General features: G+C 40.1%; 1 protein-coding gene and 1 long non-coding RNA gene across 26 annotated transcripts in view; one reads left to right on the top strand and one right to left on the bottom strand.

The window, feature by feature from the left end:
* The window catches only part of Eya4 (EYA transcriptional coactivator and phosphatase 4), a 243702-nt gene that overhangs the window by 56416 nt on the left and 162746 nt on the right, over nt 1–24540 (bottom strand). For 5 of the 20 annotated variants that reach the window (XM_039103304.2, XM_039103308.2, XM_039103335.2 and 2 more), the window contains 6 exons: nt 15809–15933; nt 14407–14475; nt 6481–6573; nt 2236–2302; nt 633–775; nt 374–517 (listed from right to left, as the gene is read on the bottom strand). In XM_039103304.2, the coding sequence (XP_038959232.1) occupies nt 374–517; nt 633–775; nt 2236–2302; nt 6481–6573; nt 14407–14475; nt 15809–15933 (641 nt within the window). Of the gene's footprint in view, nt 1–373; nt 518–632; nt 776–2235; nt 2303–6480; nt 6574–8317; nt 8550–14406; nt 14476–15808; nt 15934–24540 lie in introns of those variants that run through there. The other 15 variants (NM_001271317.1, XM_039103312.2, XM_039103313.2 and 12 more) reach the window with 8 other exon arrangements.
* Nucleotides 8498–21305, top strand: LOC120098871 (uncharacterized). 6 transcript variants are annotated; one of them, XR_005497546.2, is made up of 4 exons: nt 8792–8929; nt 9042–9178; nt 14486–14599; nt 19110–21305. It is a non-coding gene; the product is annotated as an uncharacterized LOC120098871 (long non-coding RNA). The 6 variants fall into 6 exon arrangements; XR_005497541.2 differs by lacking the exons at nt 8792–8929; nt 19110–21305 and adding an exon at nt 8498–8571 and having other exon boundaries at nt 14486–15272; XR_005497549.2 differs by lacking the exon at nt 14486–14599.

Raw genomic sequence — 24540 nt, 5'->3', positions numbered from 1 at the left:
CAGACAAGGGACCTGAAAGGCTGTCTCCCCATCCAGACTCTGAGTCATTTCACGACATTTGCTTAGAAGGACCCCGGGCTTCTGACTTTCATGCCTGCCTGGGGGTTCTCAGTTGCTTTGCTTGTTCTTAATTTCCTGCCCGAGCTTAACCTATAATCTTTACATTTGGTATGAGTCATTTTTCTCCACCTGGATCCGGCTGTTGCTGTCTGCTTCTGCCTTGTTATCTGCCTTTTCCTTAAAAATCGTGTGAACCGTGGTGAGACTGAAAACTGTCTTTGTGACTCACTGTTACTAAGTCTGAAGTCACATTTTTAAGAAACCATTTAACTATTTTTTTTTCCCAGGAGGTGTTTTATGGTTGGCCACTTACCTGGCATTTGGTAAGAGTAAGGTGTCTGGCCTGGCTGTGGGGTAGAAAACCCAGGGCTGTAGCTGAGGCAGCCACTCTGTAAAGGGGACTGAGTTTGGGGAAGCCCACTTTCCGTCTTGATGGCTGGCAACATCACACCAAGATCTGTTTAGAAAACACACAGGCAGACCGCGTCATTAGTGAGACAACATCCCTCAGGGCCGGAACCTGTACTAGCGTGCAAAGCTTCCGGCCAACAGAAGATTCGGATGTGACCTACCGTAGGCGGGCAGGCTGTAGGGCTGCCCTGTCTGCGAGTAGGCTGTGTAGACCGCTGGCTGCTGCATCCCAGAGTACTGAGTCTGGCCTGCGTAGGCCGACATTGTTTGAGCTGCTGGTGTAGAAAGAATGTGTGGATAGGGCCTAAATATCAGAAAAATAGCATTACTGTGGCAACAAAGACTGCGTAGCAATTCAGACAGCTCAGATTCAGTGAAATCCTGTAATACCCAGGAAGTAATCCCACTCCTCATCCCCAACTGGTCAGAAATGAATAAAAGTTGTAAAAGAAAAAATTTTTTAAAGGAGCCCTAGGCTTTGAAGTCAGCCATGTCTATAATATGATATAATATAATATAATGACGTATATAATATATAAACAGATAACATAAACACTTGAAGACTACCTCTCATCTTTAAGATAAGCAATTGGATTTAGACGGCATAGTTAGTTTTCTCTAGGTCTGCATATTTACATCTACATCTGCACTAGCGCTCTGTTTAGGACACACTTGGGGAAGAATGGTCCCAGTCAGCCAATGAATGTACTCACAGCATGTCCACACCCACCACAGTGTCCCAGTGATATATCTTAACTAGGAAAGCCTACTTAGCCACCATTCTAAGAATTCACCACTCTAAGCTGAAAATCTGAGAAAAGGGAACTAACTGTCTTCCTGGAAGGAACCAGAATGCAGCTCTCTTCATTGGGCCATTCTGAACATGTTCCCAACTGGAACCCAGTCCTTAGCCTGTGCTGAAGGCATCCTGGGCGTGGAGGAACATAACGTATTACATTTAATGTGCATTCGTAGGAAAACTTGAATCTTGGCTTATCTCTAAACAAACAAATTCAGATTTAAACCCATTAATCCAATTTAGCTAAACTGGAAATCGGACTATGCATTGAGACAGATGACTAATGCTAGTTTTAAAAGCAATACAGCAAACTCTCAGAAGTGTGTTTATTGTAACTTGGAATCCTAGAAAATATTCTGGTAAGAGACTGGATTGTACAATATTGGTTAGAGTATGATCTCTGTATATTGTCTTCTAATCACTGTTTCTAGATTTTTCCTTAAAATAGAGGATAAAGTTATTTTAAAGTCCAGATTCAGTGCATATTGATTTAAATGCTTGAATACATTTTAAGTTACATCTATTATTCTTGTAATTAACATTACACATGGATTCTTACTTATTTTCAAGATAGCATACAAGAACCGTCACATACTAAAGATTTAAAGCAAGAACCTTGTAAAGTAGAAAACCCCATACGTTTGAATTCTAAAGCAATATTCACAAATCCTTGATTGAAGGATTTTGAAGCTTTGTCTACATGCTTTATGTTTTCCTCAGAGCAGGAGAACACCAGGGATAATAGTAATTACCCAGGTAAATGAATACCTTTAATTCTTGTCAAATATACTCTTTCACATCTCATCCAATGTGTCACATCTAATCTAATGTGTCACATCTAATCACATGCATCTGTCCTTCTTTAATAGTTACATGCATACATGTTTCTGACTAAAAGTTATGAAATTAGCACATGTAATTTCAAAAGGCTCTCTCCAGCCACACTGGAGGCGCTGGGCACTTACTTGGAGGGGTACAGCTGTGGGGAGTACTGGTGTGCCGATCTGGGGCTGTAGCCACTGCTGGTTATTACTGTAAGACACAAACAACAGCACGCAGAGCATCGCTCCGTGAACACATCTTCACTATAGAGTGCACAGCCTACTTAGGCACGCTGCAGATTAAACACAGTTCTTAAAGCTCCCGTCCCTCTCAAAGTCATTTCAGACAGAAGCAGTTGATTAGACACCATCTTCTTCTGAGAATGTGTCAGGTTTTGACTCAAGAGTGGGAAGGGTCCGTTCTGCCCACAAACACTGCTCACCTCCTGTTTCCTCAGGCTCCTGCAATGCTCTTCGGCACTGATAGCTTTACTGGCAAATGGCTTTGGTTACAAAGTAAACGTTCATGGCAGGAAGGTCAATGCTTTGTGTGTGCAAACTTTACAACTCAAACCCAAATATGATATTGATATACTGATTCCATATTTAGTCTAGGTAGAATAAAGTAATTGCTAAGAGATTCGGGGTTCAAGCTTTCATCCTCCAACTGCAAAATGCTACTGTTTCCAATTTCTCTGTCCCATCAATCAGGTGGGTGCTTAAAAATGTACAGTCTAAATATTTGAGTAATAAGAATGTGCATAGGCAGCCCAGGCTATCCATAAGCTGTCTTGCTTTGAGCAGTGTAAAATGTTGTACCAATTATCTCTTCAAGCCTGTTTTGAACCATCAAAGGTGATATTTTTTTTTGGAGAAAACCTTAAAAGGGAAAGTCAGGTTATTTTAATATTTCATTCAAATATGCACCCTACTGTGGAATGTATCCGAGAGTTTGGAAGTCTTTCTCCCCGTTAGCCATCTGCCTTGACTATGACGGATGGACTGCACATACATGGATTCTAATGTGTTGAGCCAGCTCCTTCCCAGCCAGTCCATACTGGGCAAGCACACAGAATGTCTTTATCAGGCCATCTGCTGTTCATTCACATTTCAAAAAGATTAAAGTCGTACACAACACAGCGCTGGCATGAGTTTAGTCTAATCAATCATAGTTAAACTTCAAAGCACTACACCGTTTCTGAGTTGTTCATATGAACACTGGAGCTCAACATTTAGAACGGCAAAAAAGTGACAAATAAGTTCAGGTTGCTGCCTGGTTCATGCAATATATGTTCCTATGTCCAACTGCTATCAAGTGACTCCGTGAGCTTCACAGACATGAGTGTAATGTGCTTAACATGTTATGTGCTTGTTTTAAATGTGCTTAAAATACTGCTTGGTGGGTTAGGTGTAGAATATGGAGATAAAATGGCAATTTTCATAGCAATAGTATAGCAAGCACGTGTTCCCTAATACTATGAATCAGTTTTGATAGTCACCGGATTGTGACCATTTCTAAATGTTCTAAACATTTCGGGAACTAGATTTAAGTAAATTTTCTCGACATATATTTTGAAATAAAATATTACTCTTCGCTTAGGTTCTCCAAAACCAAAATGAATTAAAAAAAAAACTTGCAATCAAATAAATGAGAATAGAGCCTTGTGCTATATTCCGTGGAAACTAAATGCACATGGAAAGCAAATTTACATTATTCAAATTTCCACAATATCCAATATTATAATAGAAACCTGGTTAAGAAAGATTTAATTTCACGTTGGTATTTTTCTGATTTTTGATAGGACTTGCTGTTGGCATAACCAAAACTTGAGCTGTCCGTGCTGTTAAGCTATCCTCCAGATTGAAAAGATCGAAGGGATTTCAAATAAGACAAAATAATGAGAAAGAGTAACTTATAACATCTTTTATTAAGTCAGACAGAGAAGAATTCTATATTTCAGAAAGACGCACAGACCTGAACACCATTCCGAATATATAGAACACATTTTTCCCTTCAATGAAGGAATTTAGACCTTGTAAGAATACTTTACCCTGAACACTGACAGCTTGATTGACCTTTGAAACTTTATATTAATATCTGTAAAACTGGCTTAGAAAACTGAGCTAATTATGAAAGGGGTAAAAGTTCTTTACTAAATCTTATCATTTTTATTCAAATTGATAAGTGTCCAGATATGTTAGGCAACAACATAGATGTTTAGTTGGTTTGATCCCTGTAGAAGCTGCAGATTGCTTTGGTGAAGTCTGGAAACCGCTGTGTCATGCTTCGTTGCTCCGTAGCGACTCACACACATTCCTCAAAGCACCAGACTCATTATGCTTACTGCGTTTGATCATTTCTACCAACAGAGAGAAGCAGTGCTGGTCACCTTTGGACTGTCTTGATAACTGACTTTATAACTCATAATGCCTATTACCAGCTTCTCACAGGATGGGATCGAGAAATGTTAAAGCTCTTATTCAACTACCATGATTTTTTTTTAAACTTAGTGCCTCTCAGGAAAGAGAGAAGCAGTGGGGGGTATCTAACTTGGTAGGGTATGTTTTGTGGTACCACAGCCAGGGTACTACTGATGTTTGGACTACACATGCAGAACTCTGTTTGAGTGTCTCACGTTGCAGCCTGGGGTGACCACAGAATCGCTGCTTGTGGGGAAGGTCCATTCTGGACCTCCTCTGTTCAGTAGGGTCTGCACGGTGTTAGGGATGGTTTGCGTCTGAGTTTCCACTCAGGTAGCCACTAACCGTGGGCCATTTCATAACTGGAAGGTGGTAAAGTTAACCAGAAATGTATTCTGTTTTATTTCAGCAGATTTTAACTTACTGAAATGAGATAATCATGTATTGGAAGTGGCTACTTGACTTAGAGTCTCGGCAGAAAACTAAGAGGTCTTTAGGGGTGCTGTGAAGGGCACGCAGGAAGAGTCCTTACGCTCACTCATTTTTTTCTCGGTCACCGTGGTGTCCAGCTCAAGGGCACAGTTAGGGCCTGACTGTCAGCACTTCATCCGAGATGACTAGTGTATGCTCGAGTGTGTGGCCAAACCACTCTGCATGTTCTGGAAGACTTTAATATTCTTATTTGTAAAGTGGACTGCACAGGTCTGAGATTACGATCCTTACATCGGCATCTCACCTTTCAAGGAGCTTGTATATTCCTGAAGCACACTAGCAATTACTTCATAATCTAATACCCCCCCAACTATTCGCCTACATTTATTTTGTAGAAAATTAGCAGTAGTCATGGTGAGGGTGAGTGAGCACCACAGCGTGCGTGGTAAGATATGCGTGTGCCTGTTTGTGTCCTGTGAGGCAGGTGGCTGACAACAGTGCTCGTCCGCACATGCGCGTCTTTATGCCAGGCTGGTTCACTAGCGTTTATTTCTGTCTGGAGTACTTGTATTTATGTGCGCAGTATGACAACTGCTCTGCTTGGTGTGAGCTAATAAAGCTGGATCATCTGTCCCCATAAAAGTGAAATATGTTTCATAACACTACATTAGACTCAGGGCATCCCTCAAGTATAAAGCACATGCACATAAAACCCTCGCACATGAGAACATGGATCAACATAAAATATATTAAAGCAGAGCTACAGAACCAAGATTTAACTGCCGTGACACTTTTTGGGGTTTCATGTTTATCTTCGTCATATATACACGTTCCTTCTTGGGTTTCCAAAATTTTATTCATTAGATATAAGCCGTACAGAATAGTAATTTAGAAGGAGCCTTTAAGTAGACTTAATTTGTACTCTTTATGCCCAGCTGGGAGTTATCAGGTATTTATATTTAAAAAGGATTGATGTTTAAAGACATACTATTGTTCTCTTTGTAGCATGGGGCCACTCTCCCAGGCTGGGTTCTAATGTAACCAGCATGTGTTCTCCAGAAACCCATTAACCTTTAATACTTGTCTTTCAGCTGCCTACACAGGAGGACTTTCTTAAACCCAGAGAGGAAACAAGGTTATTTAGAAGGAATCAAATGGATAGTTTTACATCTAGAAGGGTAGACAGAAGGCAGTTTTTAATGTAATTTAAACGGGCAAGTTGAAGGAACAAAGTTAGCTATTATGGTCCTAATTATTAAATTGATCAAGCAGTGTATAAAATAATGAAGAAAGCTGGCTCTGCTAATGAGAACATCATGGGATTGTTACAGTGCGGGAGGAAGGGTTGGCAAACGGATTCCAAACACCATTTCAAAAAGCACGAAGTTTTAAGACAATTAGTTCTTTGGGAAAGTGGGTTTCTGGTGGACCTGATAACAGCGAAAACTCATACAGCTTTAAGTCTGTTCTGCTCTCAAAGAGGAGGATGCGTAGGGACCCCAACGTGGACACAGAGACACGAGCTAAAGGCTTTACCTGACCCAGTAAAAGTGTCAAGCGCTCCATCTCCAGTCGTGGTAGTGGTCTCACTGCTGTGCAAGGGCTCTGTTTTGACTGCAAGAAGAGACACTATGCAGAACAATAAGTACAGGTGAGTTTTACTTCTAAATTCACAGCAAAGGCCCTGGCTGCTACTTTTTTTTTTTTAAGCTATCATGGGCATGCAAGAGAAAACTTGAGAAGTGAACTGAGGAAAAGCTTTGTTAATTTAGCTTCTAAATGGGCATGCATTTATAGAGGATTTGCTCTAAAATCCTCCGGCTGGGCTGGTTCTGAGAGTCTGGCTTTTAAAGGCTGGGAGCCTTCAAAAGCGAAACAGCAGCACTGGTGTTTGCATTAAAAAAATCTCTTAAGCACACTTTCACACGCTAACAGACAGAAGAGAAGTCCTCGGGGTTCTCACCACATTCAACTCAAGTCATTGCAGAGGTATTTACAATGTAGGTTTTATTCTTCCAAAGAAAATAAAATATTTAGAGAAAATTGCGTGAGGGTCCAATGGAGGCATAAGTAAATCCACAAAACCCCCAAGCCTATTCTCACCATAGGCGAAAAACAAGGCACTCAGTAAATATTCTGATAAAACAAACAAAGCAAACCACCACAGGAAGTTCTCAAAGTGCTGGGTACTTGTATTCGACAGAATCACATTTTCCATGATGTTGAGATCAGTACTGAATGAGAGATGTCTACAGCATCACAAGTTTCTCCATAAAACGCCTGCCATACGTAATTTTGACAAAATTGTCCCTTGGCACGGAAGCGGCTGGCACACACTGTCGTCATTATCACACGCAACGACACAGCCTCTACCAATTTGGTCACACCATATTTTCCCTTTGTTGATGAAATCCTACCACATGTGTCTATCATAGCAGTCGGGGAATAAACTAAGTTATTTTCTACTGACACATCCCGTGTGCCCTGGCTGTAAGTGGGCTGATGCAGTTAAGTAACGTAGAAGCAAGCAGACCACTAGAGGAGATCGGACCATGAGTCAGTGCACATACTACAGGGCTGGTGGGCTCATCCAGCACCCACCAACCAAGCAAGTGAGAACTGTGACCCCGTTAGAGAAGCGACTGGCTAACGAGAAGCATGCAGTTACAGCCTTCTGTAGCAAACTCAGCCAAACCCTCACTGAGGTCTAGCTTTAGTATGCACAGTAATAACATGAATAATAACATGAATTGATAGGAGATTCAGAGAACGAATAAAGGTTGGATGCAGACAGTTAAACACACACACAGATACACACACATATACATGCACACACACAGAATTACTAATTTTTTGGAGATGGGAAATTTAAGGTTTGCCTCTTTTTTAACAGTGACAGTAATCTGTTTAGTCTAGTGATCTGCATAATGATGACTAATGCACCTGTAGTTACTACTACACAAGGTAATTTTCACTCACGATATAACCAATATGCCTGATCTACATTTATCACTGCAAAACTCGTATAGGCTTGACTAAGTTTTAGAATATGTACGTTCAGCAAAGCTTGAACGGAGTCCTGATGGATCTTTGTTTGGCGTTTATAGTCTGTGTACCAGGGTGAAGTTGTCATATCCGGACAGTGCAAGCTGTGTAATGGTGAGTTCATTTACTCCCACAGCAGTAAGGGGACACTGTTGCCATCTTCCTTTTACAAATGACAGACTGAAGCATGAAACACGAAATGGCTCGCCCTGATTGCCTAGCCCTGATCGCCTAGCTCTGATTGGACTGCTGTTAAGAGCTTGAGGTTGTCACCACTGGCTGGTGAATTTACAGGATCCACTCTTTACTCTGTACCGCCCTCAGTTACCTCCTGCTAACTGGGATGCCTTTCTGTCCTTCATGAAGATAACACATGGAATGATCTAGATTGGTGTGAATCTGTCTCACCCAAAGTCCACATCTTACTTCTTCTGACACCTATGACAAAAAAGCGTAGCCCCGAGACTTCTGGAATGTGGAGACAAGAGACATCCTAGAGCTTCCAAATTCTAAAACGGCTAAGTTCCCATCCAAAGATGTCTAGGTCTGGAAACAGTATTGTAACAGAGATTTAGAGATTCAGTATGTACCTCTACTAAGATGTCTCTTTTTGAGACGAGAGGGGCAAGAGGGGAGCTGAGTTTGTGAAAACTGGTTTCGAAGCCAGGCACGTTGATGGTGATTAGTGTTGTTACCAGGGATACAAACCACTAGAGTTGATTTAGGCATCACTCAGCGTTGGGTTCGATTATAATTTCCTGAGTTTGAAAGCTTCAGGCAGTCAAAGGGAGATCGAAGAAGAGAAAGAGAGAGGTTTGGTCCCATTCATAATTCTGGTGACATCTTTCATTAATTTAAAAAGTCAGGACAAAAGTGGTTTATTTCACTGAGGAAAGACATCTCCCGGAGAGAATGTGAAGCGATGCAGAAATACCAAGAGGTCTGCAGTGTTCTCACATGAATGGATTTTAAAATAAGAAGGCAACACAATCGACACTAACATTTGGAAGGAAAATGTATACAGTAAACGCCAAATTCCTTTTTCTTTGCAGGTAAGGGGAGTATGAAATGAGCAACGTCTATGGCTAGAACACTGTGGAATCTTGTCCACAGGAGCCAAACAAGACAAGGCCTGGTTAATTCTTGGATAGCAGAAAAAGGAGCAAAATTGATTATCTTTTCCCAACAGGTAAAGTATTTTCACAGTATATTATACGGCCATTGGCAAATCACTTGAGCTCCTAGGAAGGTGCAAAGTTATTTTATTATTATTCCTTAAACAATGAGCAATTCACTAATAGTAACTTCTGATTTTTCTCAATGGCAGAAAACTCAAAAGGATAAATCAATACTTTTATATCATTAAAATTCTCATAAACTTTTGAAAAAGATTATTAGCCTACCTCAAATACTATAAAATGTTAAGTAGCAGAAAATATACATTACGAAAAATTACAAATTAAAATCCTTTGTAATGAGTGTCATGTCCTCTGCGCTTCCAAACATACTTGGTTTATATTCATATTTTTTCTGTCTTGTTTTTGCATTTTTAATGATACGTAATAGATACAGTTCAGGTACAAAGCTGTTTTCTAATGTCTACGGTGCTATAAGAAAAACTTTATTAACAAAACAAATCTCATTTTTTACTATTTTTTCAAAAGTTATAAATATCCAAATTTAATACATATTTATAAAAATATTCAAATATATTTTAATTTTGTAATGTAATTTTGTAAATTAATGTGTCAAGCAAGTATTGTTACCTATCTTTAGGGTAGCCTCTAAAATTATTTACGTATTAAAATGGAAGAAAATCCTTGTATAGTAGACAATTCCAATTTTTTCGGCAAAAATCAAATTTCTTCATCAAATACTTTGAATTAAAAATCAACAGCCATCCTCAAGTGTACTGGTTTGAAAGTTTTGATGCTTTCTTCTCCTGAATGCTGAAAATAAGAAAGCCACAATACATTTCTCTAAGAGAGGGATAGAGCAAATCTTTTTGCATCCAGAATCATTTTGCCAAGGAACCCTTGCTAAGTCATTCCTATAGTGGGGTGCTTTGCATAGATACAAATAGTAAATCCATACCTTTCCATATGTTAGCATTTTAAAATGTTGCGATCTACAATGTCCAGACCAAGTGTGACTATTGGCCGCAGTCATTTATAGCTTCTGAATTCTCATGTCATTTCTCATGCCTGTTTCCTAGATCAGTCTTCAAAGCAAAGTTTATCTTGTCTCCTCAGAGTGTCTTTAGAACTTAGGCTTAACAGCAATATGTGGTATTTATTTTTGTGGAGAAATTCATTTTATTATCCTAACTCAACCTCAGTCCTTGGAAGGCAGGCCAAGGAGTTTACAGGTTGCATTTCAGTTTTAGAAAGCGGCACTTAAACTTGTACGTATGTAAGCCAGAGACCTCCCCCTCAACCGCAGCACACAGCTAATTCTTCCTTACAGCATAGTCTGTTCGTGTTTCTTGCCCTCTCAACTGCTCCCAAACCCTTGCCATCCCTCTCCCCACCAGCTGCATGTCCTTTCTCTCTTTGGCTGACTTTTGACAGATTCTGCAAAGAATCTCAACAAGAAATCTATTGTAAAGAAAATCCCAATTCACAACACGACCTGGACGTGAGCATTGCCTTCCAGTTTTGATAACGACTGTGACACATCGTTTATGTTTGTCTGCATCAATGCGTCAACTCGAAATCTTAGCACGCCTCTTAGTGCCTTCTCCTCCTAGCTGTACGACAAATATTTAATTTTGTGACAGAATTTGATGAAGCAGTGAGTGGTTATCATTCTATAATAATATAATTATAGAAGACAAACAGAGTAGAGGTTAGTAGTAGGAGATTTTCTTCCTAAATGCATGGTAAGTACAAATGAGTTTACTATATGTGAGTTAGTTGTCTAAATGTGAAAAGTTCTAGAAGATTCCTTGATATCTGTTTCAAATTTTATAAGTAAAGCTGATGAGAGTGTCCTGTTTTTGGTTTCCCCGATCTTTTCTGTCAGGACTTCTCTGTCAGCTCCACGAGGAGTTGAGTCACCCTCTGCTCTGGTTGTTCACTCTGCTTGGACACTTCCTAACTTCCATTGACCTTTTCAAGTCTGTTCCACTGTGTGCAGCGCTTTGGTGGCCGACTGGTCAGCAGCACACTGTTTAGGGTACTGGCTTCTCATTTTCTAGTACAGGGAATGGAATATAATTGGGTCTCGCTATGATTCAATTAAACGAGAAAGTAAAATCGACTTTCTTTAACATTGTCCAAAGTGCGCCCACCAGAGCTAAGTGTGTGAATGAGTCAAGACTCTAACAGTATCTCTAAAATTCAAATCAGAAATTACATGTATCTGGAAGAAGGTTCTCAGATGCCTACAGATCACCTTTGTGCGTGTGTGTCTTTGTGTGTGCGTGTGCATGTATGTGTCTCTGTGTGTGTATGTGTGTGTATGGTGTGTGTGTCTGTGTGTGTGTGTGCGTGTGCATGTATGTGTCTGTGTGTATGTGTGTATGTGTGTGTGTATGGTGTGTGTGTGTCTGTGTATGTGTGTGTATGGTGTATGTGTGTCTGTGTGTGTGTCTGTGTGTGTGTCTGTGTGTGTGTCTGTGTGTGTGTCTGTGTGTGTGTCTGTGTGTGTGTCTGTGTGTGTATGTGTGTGTGTATGTGTGTGTCTGTGTGTGTGTATGTGTGTGTCTATGTGTGTGTATGTGTGTGTGTGTGTGTCTAAAATATACCAATAGACTTGCATTACTCATTATGCCAATCAGCCCCATGACTTGTATTTTTATTGAACATAGCTAGGCTCGTTCATGTAGCTATTGTTCTCTGCTGCTTTGTGTAATTACAGCAGAGCAGAACTAGTCACATGTCCATGCAGTGCTCAAAGCCTCACCCCTGACTTGTGATCTATAACCCCTTCCCCCCTGTCTTTCCTCCCTCCCTGCCTAGTGCTCTGGGCGTTAGGATTATAGGCCGACAGTACCACACCTAGTTCCTATATTTCACACTTCATCAAGTGTTACAAATGATAAACACTTGAGGTGAAAATGTGGATTTCAATATAAATCTTGAGATTGATATAATTGGTATTAAGGTGATGTAACTTCTGAATTCAGTTTAAGAAACATGAGGTTCTTAGGTGACACGAGGTAGCAGAGCCTTAAGGTGATGTTCTAAGTCACATAAAACCTTATAATTAAATTTTGTTTTAATGCTAAAAAAATGGGAAAGGCTGTTGGATTCCAGCGTTTCTTTAGGTTTTATTGTAATAAATTTATCAAGTGATCTAAATGTAATACTAAGATAAAATTAAGTATTAAAATACAACATGCACAGCCAAAGAGTTGGCTGACCAATGAGAAGTTCAGAGGACCTCAGTTCCATTCCCAGAACCCATAGCCAGGGCTCACAACTACCTGTAAATACTGTTTTTGGGGAACACACACACAACAGAGAATTAAAAATAATCATGAAAATAAATCATTTAAAAGTATTTTATCCTCAATAAGAGAGATCAAACGAGAAACATTTGTGTCATAAGGAGCTGCTGAGACATCATTAAAATTCATTATAATTTCTCTATCAGTGTCTGCCAACCCATTTCATCTTTATTTATTACTATTATCACTCAACAATCGTGTCAACAAATATTTCTAGGATACCTATACTACAGGGTTGGTTTCTGTGGCCCAGTTTACAGATTTGTAAATTCAGAGAATTCGTAGCATGACCAATGTTTTAAACAACGAATGTTTCCAGTTTTCTTTAAAAAAGAAAGCTTATTGTCTAATTATTACGGAATTTTCTATTGAAATTAAACTATCGTGGTATTTATCGCCAATCAACTTATCTAATAACAAAGATGCCTGCCAGGAAGGCTAGAATCTTCCTTTCATATTAAGGAGCTAAGACGTGGAAGAGTGAGGAGCACAGCCAGCCAGTGTAGCTGAATGCCACAGTCCAGATTCACTGTACTTCTCCTGTGCACACGCTGCCCTTACAGACCACCTGAGCATAGCATGACGTGACAGGAAAATGTGATGCTGTACACTTAGAGAGATGCTCCTGAGTGAGAAGACAGGAACTCAATGCAAGAGGTCACCATGGCAACATTGCATCACATGGTTCTATTGCAACCATCTAAGAATAAAAATCAGTGAGCCATGGATAAAATTTACATTGTAATTGCTTTAAAAGAAACAGCAAAATCAGAATATTTTGTAATGCAAGATATTTGTAACACAAAAAGCATGTAATTTTTAAATTTCAGGGTCTATCAATACAGTTTTGTTGGAACTAGGCCTCGTGACTTTATTTACATACAGTTAGAGCTTCTTTGGCTTCTACACAGTGGAGATGAGCTGATGGAGAATACTAATGTCTGACCTTCCGTGTGGGAGAGCATTTACCATCTGGCTCTTTACCAAAAGGAATCAAGAATAACTACATTCTGGCAACACTTTTTAAGCCTGAAAAATGGAAACTATTTGGAACTCAAAGTATGAAAATACTAATAATGAATATAATACATTTTTAGTTTTCATATATTTTAATTTAATCTGAAATAGAGCAATGTCCAGCCGAACTCTCTGTTTTATGCCTGGAATAAACTTGCACTTAAATGCAAAACTGGAAGCTCTGTAGGAGTGTGATGGTTTTGTTTTAGCTTTCGATTGAATAATATAGTTTATTCTAGGAGAATGCTTACATGTATGGACGAATGCAGTCAACATTGATAGATTGGAACACTTTAAGAGGCTTGATTTATAATTTCGTAATTTATTCAGTTATTCAGTTAATTGAGATGGGTTTTACTATGTGGGCTGGACTTAAACTTGTGGGTTTTCTTCTCCAGTCTTGTAGGCAGCTGGAATTACAGGCATGTTCTACCACAACATGCTAAGAATCTTATAATCACAGCTGTCACTACTGGTAACTTTTAAAATGGTGGGCTATTGAATGCTAATTCTATTTTAGGTTCTTTGGAATACCTGGCAGTAGTATCAGGATTATAAACTGAGGGAATAAGTGGGTCACTGGGTAACTGAGCTTCCGTGAATGCTCGGTGGTTCAGACTGCTCTGATTGACAAGATTTCGTTGGGCTGAAAGAACCACACGAGAAACTCATAATTAGCTATGAGTCAATAAAATCCCCGGTGGTGCAGAAGAATGAGAAATAGAAGAAAAAAGACCCCACTGATCTAAGCATATAAGATTAGAGTAATAAGTGATAAAAAATACTGCAGCCAGATGTTAAACATGAACAGGTCCAAGGCCTGTTTACTTGCTGGTTTTAGCGTCTAAGTGTAGAACATAGAAAAGAGGGGGCAGACAGAGCAGACGGCAAACCAGAAGTCAAACGCACACACCCAAACACATGCAGGGTACCATCGGCTCTCATACTTGTTGCAGAAGAGGGGGTGTTGCAACTCAGCAGCCAGTCTGCTGTGTTTAACACAGTCATGTTGTCCCCTGAGAACAGGAACGGTATAAGAGTTCATCGTTGGAAGGCGTGCCGAGAGTCCTGGGGTAATCGTCAGTGCTGGCACCAGTTTCCGACCTTTCAGCAAGACTCCAGCTGTACTGTGTGTCTTCGGTGCGTTAGCGCCTCAGGTCTGCTCTGGTGCTTGTGACTATGTGTGTGAGTCTGTTCTTTCGGAGAGCTTGAACTGTTCAGTCTTACTATCTGTGCCCAGCTCTGACCTAAAGGTATCTGCTCATGCTCTGGTGGTTTTGACTAAATGTCCCTAAACACTAGCAGTTCAAAATCCATCCATTCATTAGCTTAGAATTACAAATGCGTGTTTAGAGACAAGTTAACAAGGGGAGTGTTAATCTACGAAGGGTTTGGTGTAACACATTATTAAAATGCAGGGTAGGCTGCAATGCACACAACTTGACAAGAAAAACATGGACTTCAGATTAATTGGGAAGGGGTAGATCAATCTCACAGATAAAAGAAAATATGATGTGGCAAATGCTGATATCTGGCCATATGAATAGTTTGTGAAGTAAAACGGAGTTTTCAGAAATTTGACTTTGGTACCTAGGCTGATGGTGAATAATTAAAAATACAATTTACATACTGCTTGTATGTGACATAGTGTCTCTAAATGTACATATTTTTACATGTTTGGATCATATGTTCTGACAAACTGAATGTATTTCTTAAAAGTAGTAATGGAGAATATTTGAAATATTAACTTATTGTTATCATAAGTTGTAATATTAATTGTGACTTAATAAAATGAGAAAATGATCTGGGAAAATGCAATTACTTCTCTTTCATATAAATGCTAGGTATCATAGTATCCTTTTTGAAAAAATGCAACAGATATAAATATTTTATTGCATATTAAATCAATTGCAAAAGCACCATTTTAATGAAAAATGTTGGAGTAACACTTATTTAAATTTGAAACTAAAACAAAAATATTGAATATGCAAATTAGTGCATATATATATATACATATATATGGTATATACAGAGAGATATGGTGATATCTTTTATCCACAATTCTGTGGAATATTTATAGGGCTAAATATGGAAAGGCAACCTTTTTTTGAAATATTTTCAGGACTATATACTCTCTATGAATGCTCATAGCTATAGATAAGGGAATCAATCAACTTTGAAGATAAGTAAATCGCTTATAAACCAGCTGGGTATAAAATGCTGGGTATTCCTTTTATGTAACTCTGATCACAGCATCAGTAGTAGGATAGCCATTACTAACAACCTCTAGCATGAAGCTTGAGGCAAGCCCTTAGATGAGACTCTAGGCATCTTTGGGATGGCACTTACCTCCTGTCCCATTTGTTGTGACCGAAGTGCTGCTGAGACCGGATTTATCCAGCTTGGAGCTCCCAGGTGTGTCACTGCCTCCAACCAAGGCATGGGGACTTGCTAGGTCTTGCATTTCCATAGACCTGTTAGAATAGGAGCAGCAGAGATCAAACTGACATTTCAGCAAGCATTTTTAAATTTTCCTTTCAGCCTTTGAATGTTCATGTATCAGTGGCAGTGCATTGAAAATAGGGGTAGAATCCACAGTGAGACCGCATGGCTTGTTCTGCTGTACAATCCTGCATGCATGTTCATGTACTGATGCCAAGGAAAGGTCAGACTCTGATCATGACTGTCTACGTTGACATGGATGCCTTCCTGAAATAAGTCCTTCCTGCTAGCAGCATAGAGGAACACAGAGAATGTTTAACTCCTGTGACTAGACAGCCCCTGTCACCAGCGAGGAAGTAACCAGTAGCCAGAAGTACACACAACTCAAGTTGATCCAAGTGGCTTAAAACCACCCTGAGGCAGACAGCCAGACTTGTAAGTCTTCTAACAGAAAGTCGTGCTTTCTATCCAGAAAGAGGATATATGTTTGCTTCTGAGAACAGGAAGGAGTTGATGTATCCAATACATCTAAGATCCTGAGAGGATAGACTTTTTCTGAAAAAATTAAAGGAAGAAAGAGGCAACTAACTCCGTGAACATGATCAGAATCTTAGAACGTGATTTCACAAGTCACTTTTTAAAGACTGCAAAATAAATAAAAATAATATAAAGCATTATTATCACCACTGAGACTTAATTGATTGGACCTTATAATAACTATAGAAATAAACTATTTCTAGTTAGACATGGGACATTGCTAAAAGAACTATGCTAGCCTACAAGATAAATACTTATAAGGCACTAAATATAAATCTTATGGAATATGGTATCCAAACCATAATGAAGTCATTCAAAACAATGATGATATGATATCTAAACCCACAATTTTTTGCTAATTAAATGTTATACTTATATGTAATCTCCTAATGTCAAAGAAAATTCAAAAATAAATGAAAAATGATATACAAAGCAAAATAATAGTGAAAACATCAATTCAAAACATGACATGCAATATGTATAATATATATATATAGTGGTGGTTAGTGAGATATGGGAGAGGGGCTTGAAAATCTATTACATATGTTCTCATCTAAGAAATTAGAAGCAGAAAAATTAGCAGATACCAGTAGAATGAGACAGTAGAGGGAAGACATCATCGAAAGAGAAAAATCCATAATCAATACAGATACTTTTTAATTCCAAGCAATCACTAGAGACATTGGTGGAATTCAAAGGATGAAAGGACATTATAAGCCATGTCAATGAACTTGGGTTGGATAAAACTGGTAATTTCTTGAAAGAGGTCAAACCTGACTCAGAGGAAATGTAGAAAATCTCCAAATCAGTTATCAAATGCAGAAAATCCCAGGGATGGGGCTTTTTAAAAAAGTTTAGACAGGAAAATGCCTGTTCTGCAAGCGTAAGGGACTGTCTTCAAATCCCCAGCACATAGACAAAAGCTGAGCATGGTGGAACTAATGTATCCTTCCAAAGCTGGAGAATGCCCTGGATGTACTGGACAGAGAGATTAGTGTGCTCGAGGCTCAGGAACAGAGCATGTCTTAGAAAATGAGATCAAAATCATTGCAAAAAAAAGCACCCAGAGTCATCCTATGGCCTCCACATGTGTGTGCTCTCACATAGACACCACCTGCACCAGCATGCACATGAACACACCTGTACATAAACATGCACATATGCCGCACAGACACGTCACGAAGACGAAGTATGTTTTTAAAATTGAAGCAAAAGAAAACTTTGAAGCTGTTCCACTAATAGACGCTAGCAAATATGTGAGGGAAAGTAATATTGTGCAAATTCTGTTGGTTGGGAGACGAAAAGAAACTTTATTTTTTTCTGTTGGAGGAGAGTACATTATCCTGATCCAGAACCAGACAAAGGCAGTTTCAAGAAGAAAAGCATGGATCTATTCCAAACAGCTAAGAAGTTAGGTTACTATCAAATGGGAAGCAGAGAGAAAAGGGAGTGTTTTGGGACCAGTGTCTTTATTTTGGAAATGCAAGGTAGGGTTAACATCTGGAGATCAATGTAATGCAAAAATATTAACAAATACTATGACATGACTGTGGTTGCACAGATACACTGAATAATATTCACCACCCCTTCAAGGCATTCATTCTTGGTAACCTAGACCAGTGAGATCTCCTTCATCCTTTGAAAACATTTCTCTGCAGCTTGTGCTATGGTAGATGAGGAAATGCTGAATTATTTCAGAGTAAGGACTAAGATATGTGCTTCTCCCTTGGGTGCAGGGCTTTACCAGCAGTGTTAAACAGACAGGAAAAATAAAGTATCAATAAGGAGTAAATCAGAAAGAAAATGGTGTTAAGAAGTTTAAGGGGGAACTCCTCTTTACTTCATATCAATTTCAATTAAGATTTTTGTTTCTGTAAAAAATTTGAGATCTACTGGGTGATTTTCCCAAAGATAAACATGCAAGGATTTTCTAGGTAGTAAATTAGACTGAACAGTGTCTCCATCTTCAATAAGCCCATAGTTCAAACACTGAGCTATCAAGATGGCGGTGTGTCAAGGGAGCTGGAAGCTGTGCTGCTCATTATGGTTCAACGTAGCCCACGAAGATTCTGAATGATCAGATATCTTGCCTTAATTGCTATGCAACAAAAACGGCTTGTGTTTGGAGAAAAATTGACAAAACACTGTGCTTATGAGTTCATTGAGCTTTCTTATGTAGTGTTCAGGAAACTGTAAATATTCTGAGGAATCAGGGGAGCCTGACCCCTGATGAAGAGAAAGCACATTAGCTAGAAGCAGGTAATGAGTCATGGCCCTGTTTATTACATAGAAGCAGGCCTATGCATGACCTAGCATCAGCAGGCAAGACCTGGATGGGCCTCTGTGAAGGGCAATATTTTGTGTGTGTGTGTGTGTGTGTGTGTGTGTAGTGTGTATGTATGTATGTATGTATGTATGTATGTATGTATGTATGTATGTATGTATGTATGTTTGCCAGTTAGGGTTTTATTGATGCAATGAAAAAGCACCAAAAAGCAAGTTGGGCAGGAAAGGGTTTATTTGGCTTATGCTTCCAGATCACAATTCATCATTAGAGGAAGTCAGGAACTCAAGCAAGGTAGGAACCTGGAGGTAGGAGCTGAGACCACGGAGGGGAGGGTGCTGCTTACTGGTTTGTTTACCATGGCTTACTTAGCCTGTTTTCTTACAGAACCTAAGACCATCAGCCCGAGAATGGCCCGCCCACAATGGGATTGGCTCCTGCATCGATCACTACTTGAGAAAATGCCCTACAGCTGGATCTCACCGAGGCATTTCCTTAACTGAGGCTCTCCCCTCTCTGATGACTCTGGTTTGTATCAGGTTGACACACAAAACCCAGCCAGTACAATGCTGTATCTTCTGTGCAACTCTACTGCTAAAAACACAAGTAGAAATTAATTCTTGCACTCTACCTTAGAGGTAAAAATCTAAATAGCGATATACATTTTCCAGACAGACATGTGTAAACATGTGGTCAATGACGAAGAATATTAAAGGAGGCATAAAATGGATGATGTGGGGGATCCTCCCAGTGATAGCCTGGGAATCACTGCCTCAGATTTCTACTAGGTGCCTTAACTGGTTCTCAGCACAAGTGAAGTCTTTTTGACACAAGAGGGCAGACTTTAAGGTTTGGAATATAGCAGGGCACAGATGGGACAGACAGTAGTGTAAACTCAAAGACTCCGGAAAAATATCTCTGAAATTGCAAGCTAGATTTTGATTGGTTCAAAAACCGAACCCCAAGGGAGGCTTCTAGTCAGTGGTATTACCGAAGACTCAAAGTAGTGTGGGGGCTCCGAGCCAATTTGGATGGTGTACAAAATGTGTAAGCCAGGAAAATCAGTCAGGAATGAAAGAACAGAGCACACACCACACACACACACACACACACACACACACACACACACACACACACAAATAAAATAAAAAAGCAAAGAAGGAAAACATGTTGCTTCTGCAAACCAACAAAAAATTAGCCTATGAAGTGAATACAGCCGTAGTGTGCTGTAGTCCAGTCCACAGGAAATGAGAAGACAGCTATCTGGAGTTTTACAGTGCAGCTCTTCGGGCATATTTATTTTACTGGTTTTAAACCTCCTACAATTAAAGGAGTCTTTAGCGAACAGAAATATACCTTTATCCCCATGAATGCAGAAGTGTCTTCTTGTAGTCTCTTGTGTCTGCTTTGGAATGCATGTAATCATCCAACTTCAGGTACTTTGAAAGTTCAATGTAATAGATTTTTTTCAAAAATTACAGATGTCAATACAAACATGTATTTTTGCCTCATCTAACAGTGCTCGTTACATGTTACATGTCAAGGCAGTCCTCCTTCCCTTTTAGGGTGTCTCTTGAAACTCTCTTTTCATGAGACTTATTTTATCAGGTTTTCCAACATCTGTCTGGGCAATTTAAATAAGTGAACTTAATCTTAGCCTGACGTAATCATTGAAAAGAAGAAATGAGAGGACCCCAAGATTCAGGACCTAGTTTCTTGATTCTTTTCTAGAGTTTTTGTTTGTCGCAAGATGGAATTTGAATAGTCTGAAGTGTCCTCTTCAAACCCAAGGGAGGATAAACCTTAAGTTTGTGTACTGTGGAATCTATTCCAACTCAGACACTCTGATTCACCCTTTGTAGATCCTGGTAATGAGTCATGGCCATGTTTATTTATAGAGTCCCTCCATCAGCTGTTCAGGACCCAAGAAATGTCCTAGACTTTACAACCCTGTCAGGCCAGCTTTCTCTCTCTGTATGAAATAGACATTACAGAACAAGGTTCTCGGTCCCACATTCTCAGTGCCTACCTAGAGAAACTGCAGTTTGACCACTGGATGGATGCATATGAACACATGGGTTTGGCACTTGCTTTCCTCATGGTGTTGCTTAGTGTAAAACATAATCGTCTATTCTCCCTAGCTGAGAAACTTCAGTGACAGAGAGGGTTCTTCTCCTCTGATCATGGTGCAAGGCTGTGGAAGAGCAGACACTGCTCTCTGTTGTGAGCTCTGCCCCATGCAACTCTTATGATGACATGGAGTACCTAGGCAAGCTAACGTGTGCATAATAACACAGCAATAGACAAGAACAATTAGGTCAAATGGCTTGAAGTCTGCCTCAGTACAGTTTAGTGACCTTTGCTTGGCTATCTCTGTTCTAAGCACAGTCCTAGGAACACAAAGGACTTTTAGGCTTCTAATACAAAGATGGGGTTAGTTCTATGATGTCAACGTGTGTTGAGCTTTCATGTGTATATGTGTGCTTGCGAGTACATACATTCATATACATGCAAACATACATACCTATGTAAAAATACTTGAGATTTCTCCAAAAAATGTGTATGCATGTGTGTGTTAGAGAAAGAGATGGGGTGGGGAGGGGAAGAGAGAGGGGGAGGGAGGGAAGGAGGGAGAGAAAACGCTTCTATATGCTAATAAAGCAACTTGGTCAGCTGATGTCAGGACTGGCTCTCATATTTGACACAGCACACACCTAGGAAAACGTCAGTGGCAGCAGCAGGCCACCTTAAGCCAACACATTGCTGAATAGGGTCTGGATGTTCTTGCCACTGCTATGGCCCTGAGACAGGTCCTCTGCTTGCAAGAGGTGACATCTCTCTGTCACTCAGTGTCTGTGCTCTGATGGACAGGCTGCCCCAGGGGAGGGCTTCACGAGCTCATTTCTCCAAACATGGTGAGAACTGAGTGAACTGTGCTAACAAGGAGGAAGACCTCATGATCTTTACTGAGACGGACCAGAGAAATGGGCTGTGCACACTGCGGAGAGCTGTACTATTCTCCAGAACCTTGACAACAATCCCTATGGCCAACGGGAAAGCTCACAGTGTGGGGCTCATTTATAGAGTGAGCTCAGTCCCTAGAGCCAAAGCAAATAATTGCAGGAAAATGCTCTTCTCTGGATACTTTTACAGACCCCTTTTAGGGCTTGCAACTCTCCACTTGAAACCTGGAAGACTCTCTCTCTCTCTCTCTCTCTCTCTCTCTCTCTCTCTCTCTCTCTCTCTCTCTCTCCTCTCTCTCCAACAAATTTGACTCCAACAAATTATTCAGATAAAACACGAGTCCTCCAACTCCTCCTCTAAGAACTTGTGAGCAAATACTTCAAACTAATGAGGGCATGTCTAAATTTGGGTTTTCAAAAGAGTCCCTTCATTGGAAAACAAAGAAAAGAACAAACTCTCCCCCAGATCCTTCAAGAATTATTTGAATGGAGCAGGAGTCGAATTTCTATAAGATCAGTTACAAACCATGGTTAATGAAGCAGGAAATTATTTTCCTCTAGCAAGTAGTGGGGTGAAGCCATAAGGCCACAATCAAAACATCCAATGCCATCAATTGTGCTGAAGAATATATCAATTCTTTCTCTACACAGATGCTCTGCCGGGAGTTCAGATGCTGTGGGGGATGAATGGTTGTGGTACTAGAGTGTTTAATCAAGAAGAGCAAAGCGTAAGTGCAGTGTACAGAAATGAAGATGGTTACCTGGTAAACTAATTTAATTCTGATTAGGATGGGACAAACCATGTTCTTCAATAGAAAACATCTTATTTTGCTTCAGGCTGAGTGTAGGGTTAAAATTAGGCACTGCCAACTCTAACCTGAGCGTTAAACCACACCTCTGTCATTTACCAATCATGGGATCTTAGGGTCAAAACTGAAGATGATAAGTAGATCGAATATATTTAACGTGGGGATTAAGTATCCACATGAGATGGATAAGCTTCCTCTCCATGGCACATTTAGTTTAGTGGAGTACCTATTTAATAAGTGTTTTCACTTAGTAAAAACCACTTTAGTGTTGACAACACGAACCTGCTCTGTGTAAAAACATGCTAAAAAAATTCTCTTAATAAGAAGCCCATTTCATTTCCAGAAAATGTACAGCGTTAGAACGACTTGTATCTGTATTTTCCTTGGAACTTCTGGTCTAGAGGAAAACAGCCTCTTTGACACAAGTCAAACTAAATCTTCCTTCCCGAAACAGCCCATTTAAAATCAAGAAGTCAGGCTCACATGACCTCCCCTTCTCTCACTGTTCTTAGGCCATTGCTAGCTTTCTCGGGCATCAGGGTCATCTACAGATATATAGTTTATATAGATGTATAGTTACAATCCCCAAACAGCAAAGTTTTGATGCCTCTCTCTCTCTAGACTGTCATGTGGAGTCTACTTGAGTAGCTCTTTTACTGGACAGTCATATTTGGTTGGAACTGGGCCACAGAAGCCCCCACCCCTGTGTCCACACAGACGCTGCAGAATTCAGTGTCTCACCTCTCACCAACCAACCATGTGTTTGACATTTGGAACCCAAATGGATAGGTGTAATGCCTTCCTCAAAAAGCCATGGTGTGGGACTGAACCAACTGTTTCATTCTGTCCTGCCATACCCCAATCCTGCATCCCAGTGTCTTCTCTTTTAGTGTTATACTCCTCACCATGTCATTGATCTCCTCTCAATACAAGGGAGATGAGTGACCCAGCTTCGGGACAGACAGATCTTGAAGGCAGGAAAAGTCAGATTTCACTCCTCTCGAAAGAACACTGAAGTAACAAGTTCTGACCCTGAGACCCTGTTGTAGCTTTTCTTCCTTAATAGGCCTGGTGTGCACTCATGCACACACACATACATACATACACACACACACACACACACACACACATGCACACACACACACGCACACTCACACGGTTAAACTCTGTAATAGAATGCTTGCCTTCACTCTCCTTTTCGGGTACTGTGAGCATTTGGCATGCTTTCTCTTCTAGGGGACTTAGGCTGCAGCGTCCTGATCATTGCCTTCTACTGATTTAGGCTTAACCAATAAAACAGTGATTCCTAAGAAATCTAGTGGTGGACAGTTTATTGTCATTTGAAGAAACACTAACAAATGGAAGATGAGGACATTTTCACAAGGGCCCACTCGCCCCTAAATGAAGAGCTACAGGAAGTCAGTGGCGGCAGAGAGAAAGAATAAATTTTCTTCAGGAACAAACTCCCTGGTAGGTTATACCAGGCCAAGTGATCAGCTCTAAACACATGTGTATACTAGCAGCCCTCTATGAACTCGGTATGTTACATATACATCACACACATGTGCACACACACACACACACACCAGTAATTATGAAGTCTTGAAGTTCAGAGTCGGAGGGAAAAATGAAAAGGCAGAATGCTGTGGATACAATACTTGAACATAAAATTCTCAAAACTCTACCATTTTAAATAAAAAGAAACAGCAATGAGCTTTTCTTAAAGCAAAGCTGACGATAACGAATGCACAAGGATGGTGTTCCATCGATACAAGCTGGGAGAGGGGAATGTGAGTTCATGACCATTGTCTTGAGAAAGTTAATGGGTGCGTGTGTAGAAATAGCTTCTCGGGTTTGCAAGGCTTACTGAGTAACACAGAACCTCTCCCTTACACAGCCATTCTCTCCTCCTGTCCTCCCTTCGCCAAGACATTTTGTATCTTTATGAGGTTACTCCACCCATTCACTTTGAGAGCGAGGGAGTTAGCAGCTGCCTCAGGGAGTCAGAACGTGAAATGTGATGAGAAGGCCCTGTGATAAGTGTCT

Source organism: Rattus norvegicus, chromosome 1, assembly GCF_036323735.1.
Source record: "Rattus norvegicus strain BN/NHsdMcwi chromosome 1, GRCr8, whole genome shotgun sequence".
Taxonomy (NCBI): Eukaryota; Metazoa; Chordata; class Mammalia; order Rodentia; family Muridae; genus Rattus; species Rattus norvegicus.
Note: the sequence above shows the minus strand (reverse complement) of the source record. Positions and strands in the feature narration are given on the sequence as shown.